At 47.4% G+C, this 19,872-nt stretch overlaps 1 protein-coding gene across 2 annotated transcripts in view; it reads right to left on the bottom strand.

The window, feature by feature from the left end:
• RPTOR (regulatory associated protein of MTOR complex 1) overlaps positions 1 to 19,872 on the bottom strand; it is a 418,953-nt gene that overhangs the window by 319,478 nt on the left and 79,603 nt on the right. The window contains exon 3 of one of the 2 annotated variants that reach the window (XM_033182531.1): positions 1,026 to 1,108. The exons of the other annotated variant lie outside the window; for it this stretch is intronic. Coding sequence (XP_033038422.1) covers positions 1,026 to 1,108 — 83 coding nt within the window. The remainder of the gene's footprint in view (positions 1 to 1,025; positions 1,109 to 19,872) is intronic. 2 annotated transcript variants of the gene reach the window in all.

Raw genomic sequence — 19,872 nt, 5'->3', positions numbered from 1 at the left:
AGCTCACGACTGGAAGCAACAGCAGAAATGACCTAAGGACATTTTTAAAGGCAGGAAAAAAATCATTTTTGGCTATTCTCTTACTCTAAGAATGTAAATAACATATAAGGAATCCCTAAATCCCAGATTATGTGGATAAATGATCCACAAATCAAAATTCCAACCAAATAAGTGTTCAAAAGGTTGCATAAATCATGTGTTTCCATGAGGCTTACATCAAAAAGCGGAGAGTAAAACTCGCAGGAGACGCGCAGGTAAGGCACCTTCTCAACCTGCGTTCTTCATTATGTTCCTTTAGGTAGCTCGAGTCCCCACCACGCAAAGCTGAATACAGGGCACCTCCATAAGCACCCAGATTCCTAGTTTTTTTATTAAATTTATTAAATCTCCAAACCAGTTAATAAGAAAGGCTAAAGGTCTTTGTGTGGATTACAAGTAACTTAAGATCTTAAAGGCAATTTGACACAGTTATATTCTATGCCACTTTTCTTAAAAAAAAAAAAAAAACAAAAAAACTGTAAGATATAAGCAAAAAAACCCACACACACTAATTGGTAACTGGCTCCCTAAAAAGAACCTTATCTTTTGAATCAAAGACAAAGTGTATAATAGGTGTCATCTTTTGAATGTTGGGTGCTTCTTGTGCAACTATTTGAAAACTGAAGACACGAGGAATAGCATTAACTAGTTGAGGTTAAAGAAAAATTATTGAAAATACAATTCCTGAGAAAAATTAAAACCATGGTTAAGAGCAACAAGAATACTTTTTCTTTTCTAAAAATCTGGAACAAACTTAAGCAAAATAAGTTGGACTGTCCAATGCAAGACTCACAATAATGTGTATGTCATCAAGACAATACAGCCACCAACAGCCAGCAGGCAGAACGCAGGCACACGAAACACAGTGCGCAGGCACCATGCCGCACAAGGGCAAGGTGTGCATGGAATTCTCACTTGGGTCCAAAGAGGGTTGGAAACCAAGGAACTGGAGTTTCCCTGTAAGAAGGAAAGTGAAGCACGCTTACCCTTGGCTGCCAGTTCTCGTACTGCTTCTGTAAATTTGCACCGATGGTTTCCAGAGCTTTCTGAGGACCCATCGACAGAGGATCTGAGGAAGCAATGGAAAAGAGAAAGTTCTTTATGTCTGCGTTTCCTCCTCTGCTAGGCCTCTCTTCCACAGTTTCTCCTTATATAACGCACTTCAAAGTCACCTTTGACTAAAAGCCACACAACGCGTAAGGTTGATCAGTGTTAACCAGATTCACGGAACAGCTAAGGTGCTCAAACAAGCTGACAAGCCGTGAAAGCCAGTGTTTTAACATCACGGCCAAGTGACTGCTGTTCTTCTACCCACATTCATTTGTATTTCGGCACCTGCAGCTTTCCCGCACTTGCACTGTTTTATTCTCAGGCTCCTGCTCAAGCTTTCTATGAGAAGGCAGCTCTGCAGTGACAGCATCTGCTTCCTCCTGTTCAAACTATGGCTCTCATTGGTACAGGAAAAGGAGGAGAGAAAAAGACAAAGAAGTGACATTTTTTAATTAATTTTCATCTGCACTCAGTTTTCCCACAAAAAAATCTGTTTCACAAACATACATTCATGTCCAGGATTTACCCGTTTATTTCAGGAGTGGGTTCCAGAGCAATTACCTCTAAATCAGCAGTTCTCAAACTTGTTTGGTCTCAGGACCCCTTTGTGCTCTAAAATTATTGAAAACCCCAAAGAGCTTTGACTTATGTTGTTGTATCTATCAGTATCTACTCTACGTGAAATTCAGATAAGATTTTTAAAATATTTCTTTCTTCATTTTAAAAACAATAACAAACTCATTGTATTTTAACATATTTATTATAAAAATAACTATTTTTTCCAAAAAAGTTTAGTGAGAAGAGCAGCATTTTTGTGAATTTCTGGAATATGTGGTTTGGTAGAGGATGGGTGATTCTCATCCATTTTTGCATTCGCCTGTGGCAATTCATGGTTTCAGTGACTGCACACGTGGAAACCCCTACCTCACACACATATTTAAAATTAGAAAACAGAAGAGTATCTTAAATTGCTATTTTACATAATCATGACTCTTTTTGTTTGATACTACACCAAAAATTATCAAGTGGTAATTTCCTTCAGATTATGAGATGTACTATCTGAAACCACATCGACGAACTTTTTGTATGCTATCACATTAAAATTAACTGCTCTTTGCTGCACCTTGAGTGGATTTTTTACCCATATATTATTTTGTACCATCAAACATTGACCATTTGGAAAATATCGGCTCATTGAACTATACAGATCTTATACATTTCATTCTCCAATACTTTTTTAAAAATCCACACTCATTAACATTATCATGATCGCATCAGAAATGTCTTAAGTACTAAGAAGTTGCCAGGCTCAGCCAGGTTGGTGGCTCACCCCGTAATCCCAGCACTTTGAGAGGCCAAGGTGGGTGGATCACCTGAGGTCAGGAGTTCGAGACCAGCCTGACCAACATGGTGAAATTCTGTCTCTTCTAAAAAAACAAAAATTAGCCAGGCGTGGTGATGGGCACCTGTAATCCCAGCAACTCAGGAGGCTGAGACAGGAGAATCGCTCGAACCCGGGAGGCAGAGGTTGCAGTAAGCCAAGATCACACCACTGTACTCCAGCCTGGGTGACAGAGTGAGACTCCATCTCAAAAACCACCACCACCACCACAACAACAACAAAGAAGTTGCCAGGCTCATAGTGGTAGGTATAAGGTTTCCACAATTTTTTTTATTTGAAATCTCAAATTTTATCAATGGAAACAAACACTGTCAGTTGCTTTCCTTAATGTGACAGGCTCATGTCATTCATTTTCCAGAAAACATCTGCCAACTACTCCAGGTCTCTCTGTTGGGGGTAAAATGCTATCAAACAGCACCACATGCTACAGAGAAATGCTGTGTGAAAGCAAGAGCCAATCAACTCAGCAAATTTTGTTAGTGTCTTAAGAAATCCCCGTAGTCACCCCTACCTTCAGCAACCACGCCCCATCAGCTGGCAGCCATCCACAGGAGGCAGGACCTTCTGTCAGCCAATTAAATGCTAAATGATTACGACTCGCTAAGGCTCAAGTGATCATTAACATTTTTCAGCAGTTTTTAAGTGAAAGTGTATGTTCTTTTGGGCACAATGCTACGGCACACTTCACAGACTACAGTACAGTGTAAAGGTAACTTCTATATGTACTGACAGCAAAACGTTCACGTGACCTGCTTACTGCTGTTGTCTAAAACCAAACCCGCAGTATCACTGACAGGTACCTGTATAGTTTTTGGCACTATTTAATTCTTTCTTTTTTAGCTATATGTATGCTGCTCTGATAAAAAAAATTAAAAATAATAATAATAAATAAATAAACAAATATCATGACATGAATAAGATTCTACAACTGGAAAGGGCCTTCGTCCATAGATAAGTCAAGGTCATCAAGGGCTTTTCAAAACAGAGATGCCAGGTCCTAACCTTCTGGAAAGTCTAATTCAATGGTTCTAATTCAATGGACACCTCTGGCTGAAAAAAGCTTGGTAAAAATCAGGTAATATTTAACTTCTCTGGAAGAATTGTGGTAAATCTGTTATAATCTGTAATCCGTGACTTCAGAAATTACATACTGGTCTTCATTTCTCTCAGGAACAAGGTTCTAAGGTCTCAAAAAAAATCACAGTGATCCAAATCAACTGTGCTGTGATCATACCCACAAGTTAGGAATGGACTGGGATCTGAAAAATAAAAAATTGGGGCCACGAAGTGCATAAACAAAGCAAAGGAAAGCAAAAAATAGCTTTAAGAAACAGATGCCAAAGAGCAGGCCTTGCCACATGCATGGAGGAGCAAAGCAAGTGCACAGGGCTGGCCGGAAGGCATTGAGCGCACGGGGCTGGCTAGAAGGCACTGAGCGCAGAGGGCTGGCTGGAAGGCATTGAGTTCAGTCACCCATACTTAACTGCAGCAGCCAGCATGGTCGCAGCCCGCGGCTGTCATCTATGGCAAGAAAACAGAAATGGTCTCCTCCGTACAGAGATAAAAGACCTACCCATGCATCACGATGGTCAGCGGTGGCTCACGCTATGCATGCTCTCCAGTGAACCACGGACAGAGGGAGAAGGGAGGGAGTTCCCATTCAAGGAGTACCCCCTCCTTGGATTTCATCCCTTGGAAAGTCCAGGACCTTCTCCCATCCCACCCTCTCCCCAGTGTTGACAGGAGGCAGCCACTGTGGCACTTCCCTACATCCCTCACGACATCCTGCAGAGACCCAGGGGCCCACGTGAGTAGAGGTAGCCTGGCAGGGGCCCCACTCTCCCTGCCCTGACTCAGGTCAGGACACCTGCCCACCCAGGAGGGGTGAAGCCACTGCCGGCTGCTCACCAGGCTGTGACCAGCTACATGGCGCTATAACCTCCTATCCACTGGGAATCCCTGTGGTCAGTTAATTGCATGGTTCTCTCCCAAGAATAGGACACTGGGTAGGAGAGCTGAAATGAGAAGCAGAGGAAGAGACAGGAAAGAATGAGGTCAAATAAAACGATGCATTTAGCATTTGATTAAGTATAATGTAAATAAACTAAAATTAAATTCCCCCATGGATATTGCTGACAATAGTATCAGTCTGATGTGGGGTGAGGTGGACAGATCATAAATTTAAAATTGTAGTTGTATCTCTAATTCCTTCATGAGTTTCGACTGAAGGGGAACCTGGGAAAGAACTAATGAAACTTCAGCGGCGAGTGAGTGTGTGGGTAACTTGACGAATGATGTGGATGGGTAGGTGGATGGAAAAGGAGACGGTAATTGGTATTTGTATAAAACATTTAGCTCTTTACAAATTTTCCAATTTGCAAGATTTTCAGCATAACCCCTCTGAATTTCAAGACACTTAGAACTTTACACTGAAAGGAACTTGGTCCAACCCACCTTATGGGACAGAAGGGTAAGCTGAAGTTAAAGCAGTCAGATGACTTGGCCAAAGGTTACTGACAGTGCTGGCATTCAGTTAGCCTGAAGGGGTGCAGTTTTTTCTTTTTATACCTCTCCATCTTCTTCCTGTGTACCCAGTTTGATTACCCATCCCATCCATTTCACCTTCCAAAGAACTGGCGCTCCACCATCCACTGCTAACGAGTCCACCCAATCCGCAGCACTTCACGACGCCACTGAGGCCATCCCACCTCCCAGCTGGATTCCTGAATCTGACCCAAGGACTCCAAAGAGGGTGGTGCCCCAGGCACGGACAGGGCCACCACAGACCTAGTCTTTCTCTTCTCGGCCCACCCTGAAGATGGACGCAGGCCGACCCCTCCCCTCAGAAGCCCACAGTGCCGGCTGTGTGCTCCATGTAGATGGAAAGCTGTCGAGAGTGGAGACCCAGCAGTGGGGCTGGGGGAGGGGACCCATAGGTGACAAGATTAGGCCTCTGGGCCACTGGTCATGTTGTTCCTCAAGCTGGGGTCCATGGGCATGATCTGTTTAGGATACACTCGGGTTCGGTGCAGTTTCCTATGTGTGCTATCCTTTCCTTCAGTGAAAAGTTCGCACTGAAAGCCCTGTCCAGCACTCACTGCTCAGAGAATCTTTGTAGCTCTTTGTACCTTGTATTTAGTAGACACTTAATAAGCATTTGTTAATTGACTTATTAACTGAGTGCTGCCGACTAAATGAAGTGCAAATTCTCTGTGGCTTTCAAGGACTCTGTCACTCATTAGTTGTGTAGCCTTAAACAACTCATTTTTGACTGAGAAAATACATAATGGCAAAAGGGCTACTTTGAAATTAGAAATGGTTTTTAATGAGTCTTTGTTCTCCCAACCACAACGCCGTCCCTGTCTATTTTGTAATAATCAGTCCTGTATACAGGGAGAGGTGTGTGATCTTCCTCAGCTCAGGGGCAAAGCTTGGAGCCACACAGCTGTGACCTTCCTCAGCTCAGGGGCAAAGCTCGGAGCCACACAGCTGTGACCTTCCTCAGCTCAGGGGCACAGCTCGGAGCCACACAGCTGTGACCTTCCTCAGCTCAGGGGCACAGCTCGGAGCCACACAGCTGCAGGCACCCGGGGCAGGAAAGCTTCGGCTGGACCCGCAGCCCTTGCAGCGTCTGTGGGGCTGGGATGGGAGCCGTACAGGAACCATCTTGTACAGTCTAGCACCGTTCTAACCACTAGGCCTCACTCCTCACATAGCTACAAGATTATGTTCTTGTGTTGCCTATTGCTGTGTTATACAAAAACCAGGAGCTATATGGATTTTCAGCAGGTATGAGGGGATGAACATGTCCTGTTTTAAAAACAGTCCTCACTTTTTTAGAGGAGAGAGGCGGGCTCCAAGCAGTTAACCTTCTTCTTTCAGATTCCTTCAGACGGAAGCGGAGACACCACCTTGAGACACCAATGCAACTGGGCAGAGAAAACAGTGTGTGAACCTGGACAACAAAATGAGACCCCATCTCTACAAGAATTCTTTTCTTAATTAATCGGTGTGTTGGTAGCATGCCTGTGGTTCCAAATACTCAGGAGGCTGAGGTGGGAGGATCGCTTGAGTCCAGGAGGTAGAGGCTACAGTGAGCCACGATCACACCACTGCACTCCAGCCTGTGTGACTCCATCTCAAAAAAGGAGAGAGAGAGAGAGAGAGAGAGAAAGAAAAGAAAAGAAAAGGAAAGAAAAGAAAAGAAAAAAGAAAAAGAAAAGAAAAGAAAAGAAAAAACAGCATTTTAAACCATGAACCCCAAAGAGCCAAGGTTTCAGCTGCAGGCACAGAGCTGTGCTGGAGCATAGGGCTGTGACTGGCCGTGGCTAACGGGTGCTACTGACCCCCCAGGCCCAAAGGGAGCCCACATGGTGTGCCAAAACCAAGCCCCTCGGACCTCAGAGTGTGAGCTTGCTCTCCTCCTTCGGCTCTCTGCTCTTGCCTCCCACCGCCGGCCCTGACGTCTCTGCCACAGCATTCTCTGGCCTCCAGGCCATTCAAGCTTGGCCTCATACTGGCCTCTGTTCTACTGCATGGTCCTAGTCTCACCTCCCCAGCTGTACTACCACTGCCTTGAAAGCAAGAGCGCAGCTTACAGTTCCTTGTACATAGCACTATGCTTAACATATACGTTTCCACCTCACCAATATTTGTTAACCAACTTGACTGGTCCATGAATCCCTAATGGTTGCAAGAATCAATGGCGAAGTCCATGCAAGTGCTCTGTAAACCCACCAGCCACCGCCAAGGGCGATCACGACTATTTTCAGCTCATCTACCCAAGGTCTCTTAATGCTCACGTGTATGCATTAAGAAGAGAAAAACAAAGCTAAGAGCCTCCCAAATGTTCCCTTGGGATGACAGAATTTCCATGCATCTGACAAACCTTTGGCATTCCCACCTCTTCGGATAACAGCTACCATTAGCTGGCACACAAAACCATTTCCGCTAAATGACGCCCCCTGCTCAGCATGCAGCTCATTCGCACTCTGATGCCACAGCCGGTTCCCCAAGAGTGGGGCACACACAGTTCTTCAGCAGGATTGTTTTCAGTATTATTGTTGTAGCATTTAATGTCGGGCCATAAAACAAAACAGCCTCTCCCGTGCCTCTCTGAAAAGAGACAAGTGTCACTTCTACGAACTAGAACAGCATCTTATTATCCAGAGAAGGGAGGAGCAGGGGTGGGAAAAGAGGCCTCAGCCGTCGGCAGGGGCAGGGCTGGAAACGCAGGTGCATACTGCGACCCCTTCTCGCCAGTTCCAGCATGCTCAGGACCTGGATCCCATTTCTCACGAGCTGACTGCACAGCCCCGGGCTTCATCTGGATGACCCAGCAGGGAGGCCATGCCGTCCAGAGCCACGCTGGGCATCGGCCCCTTGTTTGCTCACAGACAGGACACCTGCTCTCCCTCAGATCTGGAAGGAGTGCTGTCTTCCTGCGTGGTTCAGGCACAAACAGTTACCCAAAAACAAACAGAAAGGTAAGGCTGTGTCTATTTTTCAAGCTTCTCATGCCCCTCTAACATCAGCACAGACCACCTTCCGCTCCACCCCATCCTGCCCAAAAATGAGCCCCATCCTCAGGCTTCTACATGAAGCACAGGGGATGCACCCATATTGCTACCTGACATATCGGATGTTTAATCTGCACAACGAAATAAGCAGCACCATGCATCTACTCCCAGAATCTGCTGGAGACCTTCAACCCTGAGTAAGTGGCTGTCCCGCAAGGCTGCAGGCCCGGCAGTGGGGCTCCATGAGCTGTGTTCACGGCAGCCTTCTTTCATAGTCAACCCCACAGAAAGCAGTGGAAGAGGCGCAGATTCAGGCAGCAGCTCGTGCAGCACTGTGGCCCCTGCTCCCCATGCAGCACTGGGGCGTGTTGGGGGGTGTGGGCGATCTGGAGTGGGGGTACTGGGGAGTGTTGGGGAGGAGTGTGGGTGATCTGGAGTGGGGGTACTGGGGAGTGTTGGGGAGGAGTGTGGGTGATCTGGAGTGGGGGTACTGGGGCGTGTTGGGGGGATGTAGGTGATCTGGAGTAGGAGTACTGGGGCGTGTTGGGGAAGGGTGTGGGTGATCTGGAGTGGGGGTACTGGGGCATGTTGGGGGGTGTAGGTGATCTGGAGGAGTACTGGGGCGTGTTGGGGGGCTGTGGGCGATCTGGAGTGGGGGTACTGGGGCATGTTGGGGGGTGTAGGTGATCTGGAGGAGTACTGGGGCATGTTGGGGGGTGTAGGTGATCTGGAGGAGTACTGGGGCGTGTTGGAGGGGTGTGGGCAATCTGGAGTGGGGGTACTGGGGCATGTTGGGGGGGTGGGTGATCTAGAGTAGGAGTACTGGGGCGTGTTGGGGGGGTGTGGGTGATCTGGAGGGGGGTACTGGGGCATGTTGGGGGGTGCAGGTGATCTGGAGGAGTACTGGGGCGTGTTGGGGGGTGTGGGCGATCTGGAGTGGGGGTACTGGGGCATGTTGGGGGGTGTAGGTGATCTGGAGGAGTACTGGGGCGTGTTGGGGGGGTGTGGGCGATCTGGAGTGGGGGTACTGGGGCATGTTGGGGGGTGTAGGTGATCTGGAGGAGTACTGGGGCATGTTGGGGGGTGTAGGTGATCTGGAGGAGTACTGGGGCGTGTTGGGGGGTGTGTGGGCGATCTGGAGTGGGGGTACTGGGGCATGTTGGGGGGTGTGGGTGATCTAGAGTAGGAGTACTGGGGCATGTTGGGGGGTGTGGGCGATCTGGAGTGGGGGTACTGGGGCATGTTGGGGGGTGTGGGTGATCTAGAGTAGGAGTACTGGGGTGTGTTGGGGGGGTGTGGGTGATCTAGAGTAGGAGTACTGGGGCATGTTGGGGAGGGGTATGGGTGATCTGTAGGGGGGTACTGGGGCTGGTGCTATGTTCTGAATGTGTCCCCCAAAATGTACGTGTTGCAACAGAAGCCCAATGTGATAGTATGAAGAGATGGGCCTTCAGGAGGCGATCGTGTCTCATAAGAGGGCTGAAGGGAACTCGTCACACCTTCTGCCTTTCTGTCCCTTCCACCTGACAGGACAGTGTTAACAGCACTGGAAGACGGACAGGGCCCTCAGGAGACACCAGGCCTGCCAGTGCCTTTATCTTCGACTCCTCAGCCCCCGGAACTGTGTGAAATGCATTTCTGTCGTTTATAAATTACTCAGTCTTGAGTATTCCGTTAGAGCAGCAACAATAGACTAAGACAGGGTTGTAGGGGTCGGGATGCTTCGGCGCCGTGACATAGCGGTCGGGGTATTTGAGGTGTTGTGACGTTGGGGTAGAAGTAGGGACTGGGGTTGGGGCGGCGGAGGTGAGGACCAGTCTCTGCACCAAACTGGGTCTCTGCTCCCAGTTAATTCCCCAACCCCACTAGCTCCACTTTACAGATGAGGAAACTGAGGCCCAAAACAGTTAAATGTGTAGCACAGCTGGAAGGAATAAAGCTGGAGTCTTAACACAAAATCTCGATTTCCAGTAATAGATCTCAAAATGCTAAGACCAAATATAAAATCCTGAGCTCTGACTTCTGAACGGTAACAGGTTTTTAAGTAATTTGATTGCACCAATCCCTGTAAGGAAGGCTTCCTCCACAGCCCCAGTCATTCTCATCTTGAGGAAGGCAGAGCAAACCCATCGCCGAGCCCAGCCCCATCACTAGCACCCACTCCTCGCCTTCCTGGCCAAGCCGCCCCACAAGCTTCCCCACTTCATCTGCCTTCACTCTTCAGGTCGCTACAATCAGCCCGGTCCCCACCTCTCAGCCTTGACAATGCTGACCAGAAGCTCCTCCATGCACTCATCCAGAAGCACGCTGGTCCTCCTCTTTGGTACCCCTCTCTGCACCCTCAGGGCCCTGCCTCTGCCCCACACCCTCTGGTCTAATTCGTGCTATGCGGTGACCTCCCCTGGTTCCTCTAGTCTATAACAAGCCCCCTTCTCCCACCAGATCTGCTTTCCGCTGGATGGTGGCTCCACTCGGAGGTTCCTAGAAGCACCTCACCATGTGCAAATGGAATCCCACCATCTGCCCAGCCGGCCCAGCTCCCAGTCTTGGTTACTGGTGTATCATCCTTCCCTTGGCTGGCCAGGCCTGAAACCTAAAGCACTTGTTGAAAATGCTAAAATCCCTTCTTTTAACAATCCTAAAGCCACAAGGTGGGTCTGGGCAAAGCTGGTATCTGCCCCAGGATATGGGAGCCACAGTGGCCTGGAATGAGCTGTCAAGTCTGACTGGGCCCAGAGCCCGTGCAGAGGAAGAAGGAGAGGTGTGGTTGCAGGGAGGTGACCATATGGGTATTGGACCAGGACAGTGAGAAAGGCAGACACTGGGGGTGAAACGGCAAAGGATAACGGGGTCAGAGAGGGACAGCAATGGCAGAGAGGAGAAGAGGGTCCACACAGGAGGAGGCACCACATTAGCCAATACAATAAGGACAAAGGATACAAGGTTGTCGCTGTCAGAAGATGGAGCTACAAATACGGAAAACCCCCATGAGGTGGAATAGGCATGAATGTAAATGTAGAGAGGTACAGAAATACTGAGACAAATGTGTAGAGAGAGAAGCACACGTACACAGTATGCACACACACACAGCATGCACACACACATACAGTATGCACACGCACACAGCATGCACCCACACATACAGTATGTACATGCACAGTATGCACACACACACAGTATGCACACACAGTATACACACACAGTATACACACACACATCAGTATGCATGCACACAGTATGCACACACGGTATGCACACGCACACAGCATGCACCCACACATACAGTATGCACACACACAGTATGTACACGCACACAGTATGCACACACAGTATGCAAGCACATACAGTACGCACAAGCACACAGTATGCACACACACAATATGCACACACACAGTATGCACACAGTATGCACAAGCACACAGTATGCACATGCACATAGTATGCAAACACACAGTATGCACACGCACAGTATGCACACACACACAGTATGCACACACAGTATACACACACACATCAGTATGCATGCACACAGTATGCACACACACGGTATGCACACGCACACGGTATGCACACACAGTATGCACACAGTATGCAAAGTATGCACATGTACACAGTATGCACACGCACACGGTATACACACACAGTATGCACACAGTATGCACACAAAGTATGCACATGTACACAGTATGCACACGCACACAGTATGCACACACACACAGTATGCATACACACAGTACGCACACAGTATGCACACACACAGTATGCACGCACATAGTATGCACTCAGAGTATGCACACACACAGTATGCACACGCACACAGTATGCACCCATGCACACAGTATGCACACACACAGTACGCACACACACACGGTATGCACACACATGCATTTCCTTGCTATGTCCAGCAAGACAGGTCCCGGGAGCAATAGCACGACAGTTCAAAGAGAACACCTGGCACCCACATCTCAGTTTCTAACACCACATTCCACTAGGAGAAACGAGGCTGCGAAAAAGACTAGATAAGACAAAGTAACCACGTGCTCCATGAATGATGGAAGCAAGACAGAAGTCAAAAAATCCGGCCCAGTGGGTTCCCAACAACCAGAGGGAGACAAGCTCAGCACCAAAGGATAACACTGGATTCTAAATCCACTGAATGAAAATGGAGGCCATGAGTTCAAAATGAAGAAACTGAAAGTGACGAGGAAAGGAATATTTGCACAATCTCAAAGCACCTCTTCCCGAAGATACCTTTCAACTACGAAGGGGAATTTCACATGAGGTCCAGCAGGCGCCAGCTTAATCAGCTGAGAAGATCTGCATGACCAGTAATGGATAAATCACAGCCCCGCACCACCCGGTGCAGCCCGCGTGAAGCAGGCAGCTCTGCGCGATGCTCCTGCCAGTGAGGCATGACCTAAATGGAATCATTAGGAGACACCAGAGACATTCTACTAAACCAAGAGGCTGCCGTCTTCACACGCCAGGGTCGGGGTGTCACGGAATGCCTGTGGAACTGCTTTAGACTGAGTGAGAGGAAATGAGGATGGCGCATGGATGAGCAGGATTCTGTGCTACAAAGGACATTCCTGGGACACTGGCAAACCTGCATGCAGCTGAGGCTTACGTGGCAGTCACACGTCCATGCGAAGCTCCTTGATTTTGGTGACTGCATTGTCGTCTGGAAAGAGAAACTCCCTGTTGGCAGGAATTACACACTAAGGAATTCAGAGGTGCTGAAGCACCATGTCAGCAGCCTTCTCTCAATGAATCAGAAAGGAAACAGCTTAGTACTATACTTGCAACTTTTGGAACTTTTTTTTTCATAATAAAAAATGGGCCTAGTGTGGTAGCTCATGCCGGTAATTTCAACACTTTGAAGAGGCTGAGGTGGGAGATTCACTTGAGCCCAGGAGTTCGAGACCAGCCTGAGCAACAAAGTGAGACCCTGTCTCCACAAAAAATTTTAAAAGCGTGGGGGATGCACGTCTACAGTGCCAGCTACTCAGGAAGCTGAGGGAGGAGGATGGCTTGAGCCCAGGAGTTTGAGGCTGCAGTGAGCTATGATCACCACTGCACTCCAGCCTGGGCAACAGAGTGAGGTCCTACCTCAGAAAAATGAAAATTTTAAAGTAAATAAATAAACTAAAAAATAAAATGTGGGCTGCTATACACTCCTGCAAATGTGCTGATTCCAATCACTAGGCTTCTTGTCCTCTCATGCCATATTGTTAAAACCACCATCACAGGACCAGGCCCCTGCCCACTTTTTAATAAAGGCCAAATAAAATTTTTCCAGCTTAGAAAAAGCACATGTCCCTCTAAACTTAAAACTCACCTGAAATTATCAGAAAGTAGACTACATTTCTAAACGGCAGAAAAACTTTTAAAACACAATTTTCAGAAATCTCAATTGCTGGATCTTTCACACCAAGAAAGAAGCATGGAGTTCTTTCCATTCTCATTAACATTGTCTAAATACTGCTCAAAGAGACTGTGTGGGAGAGGGCGGTGAGCTCTGACAAAGTCTCAGGCTCTTCAGGCCGGGAAGAGCAACTCGGATCCTCAGACGACACCACCTACACAACCCCAAAGGGCCTGCGCGTCCCCAGAGCACACACAGGGATCTGGATGAGGAGGGCTTCCTCTAAAAGCCTCACATAAGCATCACTGCAGAGGAAGAGAAAACAACTGATTACATTCAGCTGTGACAAGGGACAGATGAAGCGGAAAGAGTCCACGGTGGCTAATAAGAAGTCAATTTCAACCAGCACAGTCACCGGGAGCCAGCAGTGAGCCAAGACAGCATCTGAGAAAATCAGCCACAAAACACAGCTGCTCCATCATGGGGTGTGGGGGACAAGCAGCCTGGAAGGGGTGAGGGTACTGTCATCCTAAAACACCCTCACGTAGTGAGACAGCCAAATAATGCAGGAAACACATTTATTTCCAATTCAGATCAGATTAGATTTAGATGAGAAGAATTTGGGGTTTTTTGAGACAGGGTCTCACTGTTGCCCAGGCTGGAGTGCACTGGCACAATCATAGCTCACTGCAGCCTCGACCTCCCAAGCTTAAGTGATCCTCCTGCTGCAGCTTCCAGAGTACCTGGGACTACAGGCATATCTGTCATCTCAAAATCAGCCACCATGCCCCCCTAATTTTCTGATATTTTGTAGAGACATGGTCTCTTACTATGCTGCCCAGGTTGAGAATAATTTGTAATTTTTGTTAAAGTAATAAAGGGAACTTCTGCTTTTGCTTAGGATGTAGAAAGCTGGGGGGGAAGAGTTGCTCCAATCCTATCAACATGAGAAAGCTGAACAATCAGCAACATCATCACTTTTCTTGCGCTCATAAGAGAGCTGAGGCCGCAGGGCAGACAAATAAACCAAATCCCACAGCCCGTCCTCTCTGAGAGCCCAGGCACACACACAGGCCACCTTCGAAGAGCACAGGTCTGCAAAAGAAACCAGCTAAGATGGTAATGCGTCCTCCAGGCCCCACTGTGGGCTCGCATATCCGTGTGGAAACGCAGGGGGTCCAGGCACAAGGGGCGCTCACACTCCCCTGCGTGCACCCTCACTGCCCACTGGGGGCAGCACAGAGTGTGGAGAGGCTTAAAGCCCACCTGTCCCCCGAGACCTCCTCCCCTGGAAGCCAAGCCAGATCCCAGGGGCCAGAAGCCCCTCAGTCCACAAGAACAGGCAAACACTCCTGTACCTGGAAGGTGGGGGGAGAGACAGACAAAACCTACCTTGCTCACCATGGGCTTAGAACACATTGTCCCAAGACACAGGTGAAGGGCATGGAGGATGGGGTGAGGGAAGGCGCAAAACGGCCAACTCCTGGGATAGGAGCAGAACACACCCTGGGCACAGAATTCTACACTGAACCGAGGCAGACGTTTGCCACCACTGGGGGGACAGGCGAAAACACTGCAACTGCACTCCGTCCAAGGCCCAGACACCCAGGGCCTGCCTGCGACTAAAGAGAAACCAGGACCACAGAGAACTCCCACCACTCCACAGCCTGGCGCTGGGTCACTAGCAATGGAAATCCCGTGCCAGGAGACAGGCAAAGCCAGGGACCACTCGGTGCGGCAGGTGGGCAGGCACAGCTCAGGCTAGGGGTGGAGCAGGAACCCTGGGAAAACCCCCTGGCATGCCTATACCCACTCTAACACAGGAGGACTGTGCTGGTCAGCTTTATGTGTCCACTGGGCCAGGCCACAGCATTCAGCAATTCAATCAAACATGAACCAGGCGCCACTGTGAAAGTACTCTCTACACATGGTGCCATCCACCACCAGCTGGCTTCAGGCGCCACTGTGAAAGTACTCTCTACACATGGTGCCATCCACCACCAGCTGGCTTCAGGCGCCACTGTGAAAGTACTCTCTACACATGGTGCCATCCACCACCAGCTGGCTTCAGGCGCCACTGTGAAAGTACTCTCTACACATGGTGCCATCCACCACCAGCTGGCTTCAGGCGCCACTGTGAAAGTACTCTCTACACATGGTGCCATCCACCACCAGCTGGCTTCAGGCGCCACTGTGAAAGTACTCTCTACACATGGTGCCATCCACCACCAGCTGGCTTCAGGCGCCACTGTGAAAGTACTCTCTACACATGGTGCCATCCACCACCAGCTGGCTTCAGGCGCCACTGTGAAAGTACTCTCTACACATGGTGCCATCCACCACCAGCTGGCTTCAGGCGCCACTGTGAAAGTACTCTCTACACATGGTGCCATCCACCACCAGCTGGCTTCAGGCGCCACTGTGAAAGTACTCTCTACACATGGCGCCATCCACCACCAGCTGGCTTCAGGCGCCACTGTGAAAGTACTCTCTACACATGGCGCCATCCACCACCAGCTGGCTTCAGGCGCCACTGTGAAAGTACTCTCTACACATGGTGCCATCCACCACCAGCTGGCTTCAGGCGCCACTGTGAAAGTACTCTCTACACATGGTGCCATCCACCACCAGCTGGCTTCAGGCGCCACTGTGAAAGTACTCTCTACACATGGTGCCATCCACCACCAGCTGGCTTCAAGCGCCACTGTGAAAGTACTCTCTACACATGGTGCCATCCACCACCAGCTGGCTTCAGGCGCCACTGTGAAAGTACTCTCTACACATGGTGCCATCCACCACCAGCTGGCTTCAGGCGCCACTGTGAAAGTACTCTCTACACATGGTGCCATCCACCACCAGCTGGCTTCAAGGAGACTTTCTTTGGTAATATGGGGGGTCTCACCCAATTAGTTAAAGGCCTTAAGAGCCAAACTGAGGTTTTCCTAAGAAGAAATTTCTGCCTGAAGACTACAAGACATGCATGCATACATACATACATACTTACACTTACACACACACACACACACACACACACACACACACACCCCTACTGCCCCTGTTTCTCTGGAGAACCTTGACTGATACAAGCACCAACTAATCACTCTAAGAACTAAGTGTCTGCTGCAGTAGGTATAACCATTACAACAACAAATTCCAACCCCAGTTAACTACTTACTAAACTACAGACTATACGACTTACCTCATTCGCTATTGTTCTACACACAATGTCCAGCATGCAATTAAAATTTATAAAGCACACAAAAAAGCAAGGAAAAGCACATTACAGTCAAGAGATAACAAAGGAATTAGGAGACTCAGACTCAGGGCTGACCCTGATTTCTGAACTATAGGTCAAGGACTCTAAGGTAACTATGATGAACGTAGCAGAGGTTCTAGAAGGAAAGACGGGTGATATGCCTTTCCCCTAAAGATGGAAACTAAAATAGTCAATGGAAATGCTAGAAATAAAAAACCCAATATCAGAGAAAAAGAATTCCTTTGACTGGTTTATCAGCAGACTCACAAAAGCTCAATGCGACATGGGAGAGAACAAACAGAAAGAGCTGCGATACAATGTCCAACAGCGCAATACACAGAGAGCTAAGTCCCAGAAGAGAGAGACACACGGAAGAGCTGCGGGACAATGTCCAACAGCGCAATACACAGAGAGCTAAGTCCCAGAAGAGAGAGACACACGGAAGAGCTGCGGGACAATGTCCAACAGCGCAATACATAGAGAGCTAAGTCCCAGAAGAGAGAGACACACGGAAGAGCTGCGGGACATGTCCAACAGTGCAATACATAGAGAGCTAAGTCCCAGAAGAGAGAGACACACGGAAGAGCTGCGGGACAATGTCCAACAGCGCAATACATAGAGAGCTGAGTCCCAGAACACAGAGACACACGGAAGAGCTGCGGGACAATGTCCAACAGCGCAATACATAGAGAGCTAAGTCCCAGAAGAGAGAGACACACGGAAGAGCTGTGGGACAATGTCCAACAGTGCAATACACAGAGAGCTGAGTCCCAGAAGAGAGAGAAACCATCAATAAATATTGGAAAAGATAATGGGAATTTTTCAAAGATGAAGACATCCAACTACACATCCAAGAAGCTCACAGAAACCCAAAAAGAATAAATTTCACAGGTGCAGTACTGTGCACTCACAGTCCCAGCTACTCAGGAGGCTGAGGCAAGAGGATCCCTAGAGCCCAGATGTTCAAGCACAGCCCAGCCTGGGTGACACTGAGAGACACCCATCTCTAAAAGAAAAAAAAGGGTGGGGAGAATAAATTCCAAAACAAACGAACAAAAAAAAAAACTAATAGGTTATAGATAAAGCTACTGAGAATACAAAGGGAACATCTTGAAGGTTGCCAGAGAAAAATGAAACAAAATATACAGAAAAACAAAGAATTACAGCAGACTTCTCAGAAACTGCTAGCCAGAAAATAACAGGTGACTATTTTAAAAGACAGTGCTAAAAGAGTCAACAGAAAATTATATACCCAGAAAAAATACCTTTCAACCACAAAGACAAAATGAAGAATTTTCCAAACAGAAATTTAGGAAAATTTAATGCCTATAGACCAGCACTGCAAGATATGTTAAAGTAAGTTCTTTAGGCATGATGATTATGATACCAGATAGAAACTTGGAACTGTGGAAAGAAATGAATGGTCCTCAAAACAATAAATATGAAGGTAAATATAAAAGACATCTATTCATTATTTTAAAAAATCTTTTAAAAAACTGACAGTTCAGCAGTTCCTTCAAGAACTAAACATACACTTGGCCAGGCGCAGTGTCTCATGCCTGTAATCCCAGCACTTTGGGAGGCCGAGGTGGGTGGATCACCTGAGGTCGGGAGTTCGAGACTAGCCTGACCAACATGGAGAAACCCTGTCTCTAGTAAAAATACAAAATTAGCCAGGCTTGGTGGCGCATGCTTATAATCCCAGCTACTTGGGAGGCTGAGGCAGGAGAATCGCTTGAACCCGGGAGGCAGAATATTTACCCAGAGAAAATATGTCCACACAAAGATCAAGTGCTTATAGCAATTTTATTCATAATTGCCAAAAACTAGAAACAACCCAAATGTCTGTCAGCTAGTAAATGGATAAACAAATTGTGGGAGAGCCACAAAAATGGAATGAAGCAAAAAAACTGCTAATACACGTAGCTACACAGATGAATCACAAATTCTGCTAAAGGAAAGAAGCAAGATACGAGAAACTACAAACTATACGTCACCACTTAAATGACATTCTGTAAAAGGAAAAAATCAGATCAATGGTTTCCAGAGGCCAGAGAAATGAGAGGGGATCGATTACAAAGGGGCCCAAGGGAACTTCCTTGGTGTGACAGAAATATTCTATATATTGATTATGGCATTTGTTACATGACTGTATATATTTGTCAGAACTTAAAGAAATGTACACCTAAAAAATGTGAACTTTACTGAATATAAATTGTATCTTGGCCGCGTGTGGTGGCTCATGCCTGCAATCCCAGCACTTTGGGAGGCCGAGGCGTGTGGATCACCTAAGGTCAGGAGTTTGAGACCAGCCTGGCCAACATGGTGAAACCCCATCTCTACTAAAAATACAAAAATTGCTTGGGCATGGTGGCAGATGCCTATAATCCCAGTTATTGGGAGGCTGAGGCAGGAGAATCACTTGAACCTGGGAGGTGGAGGCTGCAGTGAGCCGAGATCATGCCACTGCACTCCAGCCTGGGCGACAAAAGTGAGACTTGGTCTCAAAATTTAAAAAATCAAAAAAAAGTTGTATCTCAATAAATTTGATGCTAAAATAAGAAAAGTAGATATAGTGTGGAATGGTTAAGAGCAGTCTCTGATGGAAGAAAAACTTTGCAAACCGTACCTCTACTAAAGGACCAATATTCAGAATACATAAAGAACTCCTACAACTCAACAACAACAAAATAAACAACCCAATTCAAAAATGGGCAAAGAACTTAAATAGACATTTCTCCAAAGAAGACCTATAAATGGTCAAAAGGCCCATAAAAGATGCTCAACATCACAAATCATTAGGCAAATACAAGTTAAAACCACGAGATCCACTTCACACCCGTTAAGATGACCATTAGAAAAATAAATAAATAACAACTGTCGGCCAGGACGTGGAGAAACTGGAATCCTGGTACACTGCTGATGGGAATGTGAAATAGTGCAGCCACTGTGGAAAACAACAGGTTGATTGCTCAAAAAACTAAACGCAGAATTACCATGTGATCCAGCAATGCCACTCCTAGGTATATATCCAAAAGAATGAAAAGTAGAGACTCAAACGGGTAGTTGTACACGCATATCATAGCAACATGATTCACAGTAGCCAAGAGGTAAAAACAACCTAAATGTCCATCAACAGATGAATGGATAAAGAAGTGTGGTGTATCTATACAATGAAATACAATTCAGTCTTAAAACGGAATGAAATTCTGACACATGCTACAATGTGGATGGACTTTGG

Source organism: Trachypithecus francoisi, unplaced genomic scaffold, assembly GCF_009764315.1.
Source record: "Trachypithecus francoisi isolate TF-2019V2 unplaced genomic scaffold, Tfra_2.0 Lachesis_group20, whole genome shotgun sequence".
Classification (NCBI taxonomy): Eukaryota; Metazoa; Chordata; class Mammalia; order Primates; family Cercopithecidae; genus Trachypithecus; species Trachypithecus francoisi.
Note: the sequence above shows the minus strand (reverse complement) of the source record. Positions and strands in the feature narration are given on the sequence as shown.